The sequence below is a fragment of the Coenobita brevimanus genome, chromosome 65, assembly GCF_032717465.1.
Source record: "Coenobita brevimanus isolate Jiangsu-jjx chromosome 65, ASM3271746v2, whole genome shotgun sequence".
NCBI classification, from domain to species: domain Eukaryota; kingdom Metazoa; phylum Arthropoda; class Malacostraca; order Decapoda; family Coenobitidae; genus Coenobita; species Coenobita brevimanus.
The window spans coordinates 52,435,631-52,449,776 of record NC_137018.1 but is presented as its reverse complement, the minus strand read 5'-3'; the positions used below and the strand labels follow the sequence as shown (position 1 = coordinate 52,449,776).

The following is a 14,146-nucleotide window of genomic DNA, read 5'->3' as shown; positions in this document are numbered from 1 at the left end:
TATCTTCCGGACATTACTACACTGCTAAAGGACTTTCTGCCCATACTAATTATTGTAGTACCTGTTAATAGATTTAAATCCACATTTCACTCCGACAAGTTAGTGTACATTTACCATCATTTAGCTTTGACACAGTTGATTTAATACCCTTACAGAAGTACGTACAGCCCTTCTGAACACACCTGATGGCTCATTCTACTACAAAAAGAGAAATTCATTGCATCTGTAAAGTGCACTGGTAATAAGTGTATTTAGTAGATCCTACTTATACTGTAGCTATCCTACCTTTATTTAAGCTCATTTATCCTCTTACTCACACAGTATTAACACAGCACGTCTACATAGCAACCAAGAAGCTGAGTTGCCTCTTAACCCCCACCTCTTAACTTGTGGCATAAAAAATGTTCACAACTGCCTGGTGAAATCCTACAGTCGTCCTCATCGTACCAGGGATCGTATTGTTTTTCTCACTGTGAGGCACAATGTGTAATGAATCTGCCTGTATACTTGGGATCAATAGTCGCTTGCTGAAACCCTACCCTGTCATCCACACCTCATACCAGGCATTGTATTGCTTTTCTCACCTTCCACTCTTTGCGCTAGCCAATGTAGTGCTTGTTTTTCACCGTCATCCACATCTCATACCAGACACCATATATTGTACCTTTTCTTGCCTTGTACTCCTTATGCTAGCTCCTGTATCAGTTTTTTCATCATCCACATCTCATACCAAGCATTGTACAATACTGTATTACATTTTCTTACCATGCACTCTCCTCTTGCAGGAACCGGATGCAGCTGCAGAGCACGATGAGCCTGTACCTGCTGGTCAACAACCGGTCCCTTGTGTCATTGTCGAGGCCGCTCTCAGAGGTGTACCGGGAGTGCCGCGATGATGACGGCTTCCTGTATGTCACCTATGCCAGCCAGGAGGTCTTCGGCTGAGGTGGGTCCCATCTGGATTTCTTGGAGGATCCCTGCAATTATACAGGGTGGCCATGGATCAGTGTACAGGAGTTAGAACTTCATACTGTACAAGGTGTCCACAAAGTCTTGCTAGGTTTACAAGAATTTGTGAAAACAGCTGAACGTACTGTGATGAATGAGTAACAGTAACTCTCAGAGATTTTTAAAATGTTAACTTATAACACTACATCACAATATGTTAAGAAATTTACATGAAGAAAATATTTGTGAACCAAGCAGGACTGACACAATGGTAACGATTTATGTGTGATTCTTGCAAAATGATCTTAACACTTCATGAAATTCGGTTGCTATATACCAAAAATTCTGGTTAAAGACAGTTACCTAAATATTATCTCTGGTAAACTGGTTTAGAGTGTCACTGGTTGTCTTACATGGTACTTTGGTTATGATAGGACTATGTCTCATTTATAAGTAATTTGCTGAGCATTTAGCACTGATGTAAACAGGCAATACTAGTTATGAAATTATCAGTACAACTGACCTTTACCAGTTCGTAATTTTTTCATGTTAATTCATAACCTCTACAAATGATGATGAAAAAATGCTCAGTGATGTCTCTTACCAGCATCAAGGTGTGCTTTCCTTATAGAAAAGTAATTAGTTGCCGGGTACAGAACTTATATCAGAAAATCTCCCAAGAGATAGAGGAGACATCATCATCATCAGTGCCATAATCTTTTTTTCCCCGCCAAAAGATGGGGGTATTGCATCACATACTGTTGCCGTTAGTCCCTAATAATCATTTTTCATATCTCCAGGTGCCGTTTATCTCCAGCTAGTTTTCCTATATGACTGTGATAGCCCACCGGCCCACCAAGCCAAGCCACTGTTGAGAAGGACACACCAAGGGGGATCAAATGCCAGGCTAAACTGCTCCCAGCTACTACATGGCACATCCTAAACCGATATTCCTACCATTAGTGCCACCACTATAAAGTCAGCTACATGGCATATCCTAAATAGATACCAGTATTCCTACATAGTCATGTTGGTTAAAAGTTCATGCCAAACTACACTTGCCAGAGAAATTGTTTACGAGCAGCACTGTACTGTATCAACTAAATTTTATAAAAAGAACTACTCTACAGAACACTGTAAAATTTAGTGCTGCTCTAAGTAAATACAGTAGCTACGGTTAAATATTCATGACAAAACTTCACCTGCCATTACAGTATTTATCTCGTTAGTGACTTATGATATGACAACAGTACCGATTAAAATTTTCAAACAGAATTATTCAGTCCTGTGAAACATGAGTTATATTTAGATGTCTTTCGAGATTTCATAACACTGTCTAATTAGCAACTTAATCTGCTTATCACACCTTAGTATCCTCTTTTTATAACTGATGAAAACTGTCGATATCAAAACACTAAATAACGTACCATACAGCAATCTCCAAGATAAATCACGAATAAAGAGGTGCTACATAGCCACCCATATCATCCTACATACGGCCACTAATTTTCCTCTTAATTTCCCATGGCAGGTTTAGCAGTTTCCATAACAGGACATTACCATCATATAGACTACTGTACATTTACTCCATTGCCATTGTAGCACTTTGCACCATAATTTTTTTCCCCAACCACTGTTTTTATTAGCAGTTCATGGCACATCATCATTTCCCTCGTACTGTATTTCCATTTAATAGCTACACATAATTGCTAGGTTAAATTTTTAATGTAAGATTTATAAAATATTACATAAAGACAATTCAAAGCACTATGTATTGATCTTGGTTTGTACTTTTATCTTGCGGTTATTCATGATCGTGATGGTTGCTGCTGGTAGAGTGAATAGGCTGTGAATCACGCACTGTACAGTATTGTTATATTTTCACTTGGGTCACTATAGTCTGTTTGCTTGTACCTGACACTGATCTGCATCCTCTTTTAGCCAAATATGTTATTTAATGGCAAAATAAGATAATACCAAATCAGTGCATCAGTACCTTACTTAGCCACCAACATATTTCACTACCTATCTCCCCTAGCAGCTTATCATTTGATAAGGAGAGGTAGCAGTCTTCTGTCAGGTGAGAGTATACAAACTATAGCTACGCCATAATTCTCAAGGAACTGACACTTTCATTATGATAAAATTTGCAGCCACTAGTTGTTACAGTACTTGCATTAAATGACATCACTCATCTGATTTTTAACCACAGTGTCACTAGCATACTGTACTCCACATCACTCTACATCTTTGTGACAAAAAAGTGCCAAGATTTTCCATATTATTTGTGATAAGTCTATACTTAAAGCATCACGAGGGCAGTTGTTAGAATTTCTCAGTACATTTCGTATATGACAGACCATGAAGTATGGTAGGCCTATATAAGGTACATATTATATTTTTAATTTTCTTGGGTTTAGGGATACATGAGGAGGAGAGGAAAAGGACTGGGACCCTACTCTGACATGCACAGTAAAGGGTGTCACATGACCCACCAGGAACTAGCTAGTGTTGAAAATCTTTATCTGCTGACACTTTCAGTCAAGGTTAGCCATTTCTTGTATATTCCTATACAGACACAAAGTTCACAACAAACTATACCAAGCAAGTGACAGGATCTGATTCTAACACTTATAGCACACACTTCAGGTTTGGAATCTGCCTCGCCTACACAGCTTTATCATCACAGACAAATCTCAAAACAGCTCGAAATATTCATGCATGGAAGCATGCATGAAGATGAAAGTGTTGAGCTGACAATTACCTTATATGATCCTGAGAGAATTCCTTTGGTGCAATGTAATATAAACTATTGGTCATTATCTCACACACTCAGAGCAGCCATCATGCTTATGTAAAGTTCTGCTATAAATAGATAAAAATGTGATAAATAGGGTAAATTATGAGACTGCATCTTTGAAAAGCATTTGCTGTCAGTTACTGCTCATGAGCTTGTCCAGATTTCTCTCCAGCATACATATCATCAGCCAGGTTGTTTTGGAATCTTAGGGAAAGCTAGGGAATTGCTCATATTGGTAGAATAGTTATGGTGCTCAAATAAATAACAGTTTAAGCCATTTTATGGTCCTCCCAGTCCTTACATTCAGCCTGTTCTTCCTCACACTGTAGCCGGTATGGTTCTTTGTAATACAGAGTTTACGTTAGTGCTACGTTATATCAGTACTGTTTATAAGACTCTGTTATCACAGGTTTTAATGGGTTGATCATGAGTGAACCACCAGAAATATCCAGGAAGGGGCATTTTTATTTTTTACTCAAATAATGTATCGGTACATCATTGATTCTGCAAGCCTGATTAAGAACTCCTTTAATTGAATTAAGTAATATAGTACATATCTGTGAAATGTAAAATGATGTTTTAGTTTCTCATTACTATCAGTACTAAGCAGCATTTACTTATTCTTGGTAATGTAAACAAACCACTCCATGAATACAGGGTGTCCATGGAAAATTGTGTCCATCTTCAGGAGGTTATTAAGAGGCTGATGTTGAGTAAAAAATGGTAAGTCAACAGGAGTCCAAACCTCAGCTGTTATGGAGCTACAGCTACTGGCAACCTCATGGTTAAATTATATATGACAATGACCCACATTCACCTGTAAAGCCATTTATGGATGAAGTACAGGGGAGACCCTTTCCACCCTTAAGGTCATCAATAACTGTAGCTCCATATCAGTGCAGAATCAGATCCATGTTGAAATAGCATACTTTAATCAAAATTTGCCCATGAACACCCTCCTGAACTGGCACACAATTCTCTGGACACACTATGAAGAGACAGTACAGTACTCTATTATATTTCAAATGGTTATTAATGTTGGGTTACAGGTGCCCCCTCAGTTCAAATAGTGTAAGGAAGCTCTCCATAACAACAGTGGATGCAGCATTATTCCAGAGTTTAATTTTGTAGAAGAGATTTTTATTATCAGTATTTTAAGTAAGATGAGCACTCTGTTTTTAACTAATCCTTCTGATCTTATATTTTTTTTCTCAGCCAAGATCAGAGGTATATTGTATCACTCATTTTATTACCAATTTCTTTATATTCACTCACTCTATTTCTCTCTTTGATGTCTGATATATAACTACTTTTGTATATAAGTACAGTAAGTCCTTTTTTTTTTTTTTTTTTTTAAATACTATTAAGGAAAATTGTATCTTAAAGTTCCACTGCTTCTTACAGCTAAAATCCAGCTGCCACTTTCTCTCAATTTAGTAAACAGTCAGTCAAAAAAGTACCATATCAGAACTTTTTCCATCTTTACATTTTGCAGCAGTAAACAAAGCCTTTGAAAATAATCACCAGTAACTTTTCATGAATGTGTATGCCTGTTATTTTTATCAATACCTCATGCAGAAGGAAGTTTTAACACATAAGGAATTCATTATTAATTCACAGAGATCTGTATTTGGGGAAAAAAAGAAGAACATGAACAGCAAAAACAACTATTGTAACAAGGAGCCTGGTAGCTTAAGAGTCTTCCATAATGTGCTTAATAGTATGGGGTGCTGTGTTGCATCCTGGACAGGCATCCAGGATGCAACACAGCACCCCATACTATTAAGCACATCATGGAAGACTGCATTGCACACAATCACCTATGCCAACAACACAACATACACTCTTTGAGAGCTCTGTGGGAAAGCCTGGTCTCGGCCATGGCCTTCCTAAGGGACTCGGGGCTGTTCGGCTAGACTGCCTAGGGAACAACTACTACTACTACTACAAGGAGCCTGGCCATTCCAGTCACACCCTTGGTCCCCTGTGAAATTATATGGCTTGTACTGTAATTCTGATCCGATTATTTTAAACTGCTCATTTTGACAGTTCCTGTTATGCCTGGCACCTTCAAGCATATGGTGATGTTAGCACAGCTGTTAAATTTATTTGATATTGAATCAACACGCTTGCATAGTGGGCCTACTGGGTCCTCTCAAAACAGGACCAGGCCCACACTGGCACCCCCATTTGTGGACAGCTGGCCACACAACTGACTCATTGTGAAACCATTGATCATCAGGCTGGACTTTTTTTTTTTTCCTTTTTAAATTTTTGATCATCCCCAACTGTACGAAGTTGGGATATTTTGGAACACACACTAACTTTTAATGAGGACTGCCTGTATGCCTGATATTCCTCTTTTACTTTATCTTATATACCCAGCCTTTGCCTTACATATGGGTGATGGTCTCTACATTACTATATAATATACGACATGTACTGTCCTGTACTTTTAGTTTCGTAAGGGATGTATACAGTACAATATTGGTTGGCATACTTGGGGCAACTCAGCTCTTTATTGGGCGGAATATCAATCTCTTTATTTTACCACTTGTTTCATGACTTCTTATTGGAATACTAACTAGTTGCTCATTCTAAAGACTATCCGATTTTACAAGTTATATACTATAATGAAATACCTGAAATGTTCTAAACCATCTCAACATGCAAATCTAGTGTTGTGATACAGATGTGCACAGCAAATTATTTCACTACTTGTCCTAATGGGATGCTAATTTTTGCTGCCCTACAAGATGCTGTACTGGCACACCTGGAGACATTCTGAACCATTTGAGAACATATATGTTATGCTGTAAATTATAAATGTTGCCTGTGCATAGCAGTTAATTACTCTGGTAGACTATAGGTACCTGTATCTGTACTGTACTATCTTTTTTTGCTCATTCTAAACACTAAAAACAGGTACCGGTACTTATACTGTTTATTGCTCATCCTAAAGAACACCCTGTAAACATTCTGAACCATCTGAGCATGTGACGCTAATGTGATGATCTAAATGAATGTTGTTGCACATAGCAGCTGAATTTGTAACCACCTGAGCATGCAATTCTATAATGTTGTGATCCAGATGAATGTTGTTGTGCATAGCCAATGAATGTCAGCATTATATACCAGCTCAATCAGTGCCTTAAGTGATCTGTGAAAGGCTTTAGTAGTGTGGGGGAATTCCAGCCATGTGGGGCAATGATGGACAACTTTCTTTTTCTTCACTACTTAATTTACTTCACCTTTTTAGCATTTTCAATAATGAAATCTTTTGTATACTTTAACTGTGCCCACGAAATTTATTAAAGCAACCACTGATGTCTATCTATCAATCTGTCAATAGCTAGACACCTTAATCCCAGAAGGGGTGGCCACAAATTGTTTCCATACAACTCTGTCCTCTGCCATCAGGATCCCTTCTATCCATCTCACACCAACCTCACTTGTACACCTCCACCCCATCCCTCCATTTCATCCTTGGTCACTCCTTCCACCTCACCCACACTCTTCTAGTTGATCCCTTTTCTCCTTTTTCTCCACATGGCCAAATCATCTCAAGGTACATTTCCAGCATGTCACCATCAACACCGTAGTGCTCCAAAAATACTTTCTCATTTGCCTGCAAATCTTTGCACACGATAACAGTTCTTTGTTAGTCCATCTCTCCACTTGACTCCACAAACCCCTCTCAGATACCGTAACCTATTTCCAGTCCTCTTAGTCTTGAATTGTGTCCTTTTAACGCAGTCCATGCTTCACTTCCACACATTAATTGTAGGGATCACAATACTGTCAGGCAACAACATTTAATTCCATGCATACTTCCCAATTCCTTTACTTCCATGCATACTTCCCAATTCCTTTATTTCTATGCTTACTTCTCAGTTCTTTTATTTCCGTGCTTACTTCCCAATTCCTTTACTTCCATGCTCACATCCCAATTCCTTTACTTCAATACTTACGTCCCTATTCCTTACTTCCATGCTCTCTTTCCAGTCCCTCATCACCAGACAACGTTAATTCATTTAGTTAACTCACTAACTAGACATTGATTTTATCCTTATGCAACTCTTCCATACCTCGGTGGCAGAATAATATAATACTATGGCCTTGCATCCATTCCATAATACTTCTTAACGACTAGCGCCATAATCTTGCGTTAATCTTCTGCTATACTGTAGATCAGCACTCATTGTTAATTTCCAAGTAATTGCTCTTTATTGCCCAAAGTGTCAGGAATTACCTCACTGTATTAAGTTTCCAGATTAAGTAATAAATTGCCAGACGTTAAGTTGAAGACCTCGGAAAATATACGATCAACCTGATAGGATTCTATTGCTTTAATTTCAGGTTTTAATGAATTTCCCTTTGGCTGTAGTGTGCTAGGACTCGGCAATGTGAACGGCTAGGGTTGTGAAGGTTGCCTATGGAATTTTAACTGTGTGGTAAATACAGGTTGATTCCTACTCCATGTATTTCATTGACCTCTAACTCTGAAATGTGCTTCTCCGATTATATCTCATAACCGGTGAATTCTATATTTCTCTAAGTTTTTGTAAAGATAATTCTTCAAGTGACTAAATAAGGTGAATGAATGCTGCTGTCAAGTGGGGTTGGTGGAGGATTAGTGCCCCTCCCTGTAAAACAATTAACTCGTAAGCCCTTGGCCATCCCGTTTGGGATACATGGCGTCTGGCAATGAATGAATGAATGAATGCTGCTATCTAGTTCTCCCTCAATCATGCTTTTCTCGTTTCTTGGGTCCTGTATAGTTCCTGGACAATTCCTCGTCAAAATATGACCGACTTCCGTCACAATTCGCACCCTGCACGATTCCACCGTCACACCGATTCGCACCCTGGATGATTCCCCGTCACAATTTGCACTCTGCACGATTCCCCGTCACAGTTCTCACCCTGGACGACTCCCCGTCACAAAATTCTCATCCTAGACGATTCCACGTCACAAAAATTCTCATTCTGGACGATTCCCCATCATTCTACATATACCTAATATTAATGAATACCGTAATCATTAATTTTCATGAGGAACTATCAATGTTTAGGTCTATTCAATATACTGTAGTTAAATTTGGAAATAATTTCTAAGTTGCATTGTCAATAGTTAACGTGTCTGCCTCAGTGCAATCGACTCAGAACCATATTTGGCGCCAACCATAGATGCCTTCATCATATTTTACTAGTACTACAATCTCCTGAATTTATTTTAATAAGACTTTGAAGAGGTACGAGTATATAGTCATCTCAAATGACAATATCCATTGTCTTTGTTACCGTATCTCAGCCACGAAGGACGCAAACCTAGACGCAAACCATGGACAAACTTATATGACAACCTAATCGCCCCATGCGCAGGACATCGCGCAGCCGAGGGGAACCGAGTTCATTTGGACCAATGGATATGTACGCAGTGGTAGAAGGAGGAGGCTCTTCCATTATTTGATTATGATTTTTTGGATGGGTCTATAGAAGATTGGCGTCACTATTATCCCCATTAATACTTTTTTTTTTTCTTTTCATCAGTATCTTTACATTCTACAAAACTAAGCTTCTCCTCCCTCGTAACTGAGAACCACTACCAATAATTATCTCCTATAGTAGTATACAGAAAGCCAACATCTTTGTTCTGCGTTATATATATATATATATATATATATATATATATATATATATATATATATATATATATATATATATATATATATATATGGTATACAGATTTGTGTATGAGAGTTGAACAACGCGGGAAAATTAGGGATATAAATGCATCTGTATGTGTTCCTGCTACTTTTTTTTTTTTCCTTAATGAGTAGGAACTGTCTAAATTGGCCTCCTCAAAAATAAACAGTACAAGGTCGAAATAATTTAAAAAGAAGCTGCTATTTTGTTGCAGGGTTAACATCGATTTCTTACCCTTTATTTATCGGGGCGACAGGTTCTCCCTCCCTGAACAGAGTTTGGAAGACTTTTTCTTTTTTAGCTACATGTCTGGAATATTCTGTCGGCTAATTCTGGTGACGTTAGCCGAAACAAAACACACAAGTTGCTATAATCAGTGGATTAAAGATTAGCGCTGTAAGAGAGAGAGAGAGAAATTAAATTACTCAATTGAACCCTTTTGCTCAGCTCAAGTAACTCTATTTTTGTTAGGAAATCAACTCAACCCTAAGAGTATATTTAATCATCTTAGTATTAGTCAGTTACTTAAACCACTCAGTTCAATCCAACATACCAAACTGCAACTATATAGCTACGCCCACAAAAGCGCCGCACACCATCCTCGGAATCTAAGCTACTGTAGCATTTTAAAGGATGTGACAACTTGTAACACCTTCCGCATCACCATCACTGACAAGCTTTCACAACGCCCACACTTGACTCACACAACAATGCAACAAACCTAGATGCAGAATGGCTGAACATTCACCCTAAAAACTGAATTCCCGAATCTCACGTGAAACCCAGAGAAAACTGCATGGCATGGAGAATAAATGGTGGACTGAGCAAACAAAAGAGCTGCAAAGACGAACAACATGGGTTCTGTAGTCCATAAAAATCATGTATGGGCCACCCAAACATAATCCCTATTCGATCAGCCGGAGACTCCTGAGAGACAAGCAAGCAATCCTAGAAAGATGGGCACAACACTTCAATACGTTACTGAATCGAAACGTGGTAGAGCACAACAAGGCCCATAAAATCATCCTTGATAAGATCCCAAACGCTCAAGCGGAAATTCTTCACGTCGTACCTACACCTGCAGAAAATGTTCAGGCCAAAGTTGCCGACCCTGCTGGCATACCATCTTGACTAATCAAAGAAGGTGGCCAGTTACTCCACCAGTGACTCCATAATATCATGCTGACTACATGGAAACAAGAATGAATCCCATTTGAATGGTTTACGTCTGATATTATAACCATCTAAAAAAAAGAAAGGAGATTGCTCAAATTGTGACAACAGCAAAGGTATGTCCCTCCTTGTGAATGCTAGCAAAGTAAGCTAATCTTCTACCAGGATAAAGTTATCCAGACTGACAAAACATCTGACTGAGTGAACATTTCCTGAAACAAAGTCGATTTCGGAAGGAATATCACGGGAAGAACCGTGACTTACATACTGCATTCATATCGATCTTGCAAAAGCATGTGATACTATCAACAGACAACTTTTATGGAATACTCTTTCAATATTTGGAGTTCCAAACAAATTCCTTACCATCCTAAAGAGCCTGTATGGCAACATGAATGCTCCTGTGTCCATAGGTGGGAGCAAATCCAAACCTTCAACGTGGACGTGGAAGTACAGCAAGGTTGTGTCCTGGCTCTTGTCATTTTCAACATCTATCGCACTGTAGTCACCCTCTTAAGCCACCAAACAATGAACACTGATGATGGAATAAAAATCCAGTTCAGTCTAGACGGTAACTTATTTAATCTGACATCAGGCACAACCAGTGACTGAAAAGCTACAATACGCTGATGACTGTGCTGTCCTTGTACAGAATCCCTACACCAGGGTCTCACCATCGTCTCCAACATACCTGTATACGGTATATACCATGCAATGGAGCACCGAATAAATGACAATAAAACATAATGACATCAGAAACAACCCAGCTGAGCCTCTTGCATTTCAGATAAACGGTGGAAAATGTAAAACAGGTGGAGAATTTTGCTTACTTAAGAAGTGTTCACACAGATAAACATAGATACTGAAGTCCTTGCACGAATCAACCACGCCTCAGCCTCTTTAGGATGTCTCAGTCTCAGATCCAGTCTTTGAAAACCCTAGCTTGAGAGCTGAGGCGAAGGTATCACTATTTACGGCTGTATGTCTATCCACCCTCTTAAAAGGTGCTGAATCCTGGACTACCTACCAGCGTCACATCAAACAGTTTCAGCAGTTTCACATCCGATGCTTACAGCGCATCCTAGGACTCACATGGAAGGATAAAGTCCCTCACTCACACTGTTCATGACTCTCTGGACTTTTGCTAGTGAAGAAAACATCCAAACTTGCAACTCTGTATATTGCAAATCTAAGCAATACATACCTGGGAATTATATGAATGGTAAAAAAGGTTGCACAGCCCACCAGGAAGAACATTTGATGGAGTAGCCTTCCTTAATTTAAAAAATACAAATACAGGCAGTTCTTATTAACAGTAAGGGATGTGTTCTACATTATCCCAGCTCATTATACAAGATAGGTATCGCTAAAAAATCGTACCAGGTTAAGAGCATTAAACTAATTCATTACTACCAACCCATGACAAACATTTCAGCAACTTTCTAAGTTGGCCTATTATAATTGTTATTGCCACATGCCCAGGGTACTTTCTAAAAAATCTCGTTATATATTATGAAAAAATATCTTTAGGTATTGGTGCATTTTAGCCGAGCATTCCTAGCCATTTCTTTTTCAGGGCGTACCTGAAGGGTCGTCTCATTTTCAAACGCATACTTTGCCTTTATTCCACACTCTACGATTCTCCCAATGCGCCTCTAAACATTTGTATATCATATTCTACTTACCACTTAGTTATTGAAGACGTAGTAAGTATACTGACACCAAAACTTCGTAAATATGCCTCCATCAAACACTTCGTTAAACTTCAAACGTTTCGCATTGATTGTTGGAACGGCGGGACGCGACGGCGACGCGTTGGGAGTAACATCTTTTAAAAGTTGTTCAGCGCTATTACGATTTTTTACAGCATGGTATAATATTTTACACAATATTTATTATATCACCATGTTAAAGAACAGCCAATTTCCTTTCCCTTCGACAATGGACGTTGGTAGTGCTGGAAATGGGGTTTCTAGTGCTGGACCAATAGGGTTTCTAGTGCTGGATAGATCTATAGGGTCTATGTGTTGGATAGATCTATAGGGTCTCAAGTGCTGGATAGATCTATAGGGTCTCTAGTGCTGGATAGATCTATAGGGTCTCTAGTGCTGGATAGATCTATAGGGTCTCTAGTGTTGGAGAGGGAGGCCTTCACATGGTGGCACCTACATAGCCGGGTGGTGTGCTGTCTAGATAAACCACTGAGCTCTATGATGGAGATATAGGAACAAAGCTGAATGTCATCTATTTAAAAGGTTAAAAATTACCTAAGTAACCTTTTTGCTGCTGCTCTGTAGATGTCTTAATCCTATAAGGGGTGGCCAGACAAATGTTCTCCCTGTCACCTTTTCCTTCATAATCAGAATGATCCAATTCACCGATCACATTCATATACCTATCCACTCCATCCTTCTGTCTCACCCTGTCCTCCCCTCTCCCACACCTACATACACATTTTTTTTTTTTTTCTCATTGCCAAGGGGTCTACATGTGGTGGTGCTGTGCATGCTGGGTGGAGCCAAGTAGCTGCCATATTCACCCAGGAACTAAACCTCCTCATATATTTCCCTGCATCTTACCACGGGGAAGGACCCTGTTCTAGCCCTGATGACGCACTGTCTACCAAAAAGGGGTGCCGGCCCCCTACACGGTGTATGTACTGTACTGTACCTGTAGGACGGCCCCACGGAAACAGTTATCTACCTGTGGTCAACAGGTCTGCTCAGCCAGGCAGACTGCAGTTAGGCAACATGAACATTTTCTCCATATCACCAAATAACTTCAGGGTACTTTTCACATCTCCAGCACATCCACATAAACACCACGATGCTACTTAATCTCCTCATTAGTCTGTCTCTCTGTTGGTGCACATAAGTTCATTTAGAATAACACCAAACAATTTTGTTCAAATCAGAAGTCCCAGGGTTCAAATGGTTTAACTGCTGTCCCATTGTTCCACTCCCATGTCTGATTCCACGACTGACAAAGTTCATCCCCCATATGTCTCTCTTTATACAAGAATGTGTTTGAAATCATCAGAGTGAAGTAGTAAAGCTCACACTCCCTCCTTTCCATTACCTTTCTACAAACTCTCTCTCTCTCTCTCTCTCTCTCTCTCTCTGACATGTAACCTGTGTTAATAAAATACCAAGTAAGTGTTCCAGTTTTTTGTTATTACCACAGTCATAAAATACTAAGATCAACACTTGCCATAATAATAATAATAATAATAATAATAATAAAAGATAATCATAATAATAGAAAAACATAGATCAAGACACACAACCTCTCACTCATTCTTCAGTAGGGGTGGGTAATGATTTTTTTTTTTTTTTTACCTCCTTCAGTGCGATGACATTCAATACTTTTAAATTCATTCTTGTCACTGCCAAACAATTACTTTATTCAATTTAAAGGAGACATCTTGTAGTGAAGGGGTTAATGAAGGCTACATCTAACACCTCCAGTTCAAAAAGTGTCTCCTAAGCTGAATAAGTCATCCAAGGTAGCTAGAAAA

General features: G+C 39.0%; 1 protein-coding gene across 1 annotated transcript in view; it reads left to right on the top strand.

The window, feature by feature from the left end:
- LOC145404892 (microtubule-associated protein 1 light chain 3 gamma-like) overlaps positions 1-2,092 on the top strand; it is a 36,832-nt gene extending 34,740 nt beyond the window's left edge. The window contains exons 4-5 of the mRNA XM_080276393.1: positions 786-946; positions 1,749-2,092. Coding sequence (XP_080132519.1) covers positions 786-945 — 160 coding nt within the window. The 3' untranslated portion in view covers position 946; positions 1,749-2,092. The remainder of the gene's footprint in view (positions 1-785; positions 947-1,748) is intronic.
- Positions 2,093-14,146: the final 12,054 nt, after the last annotated feature.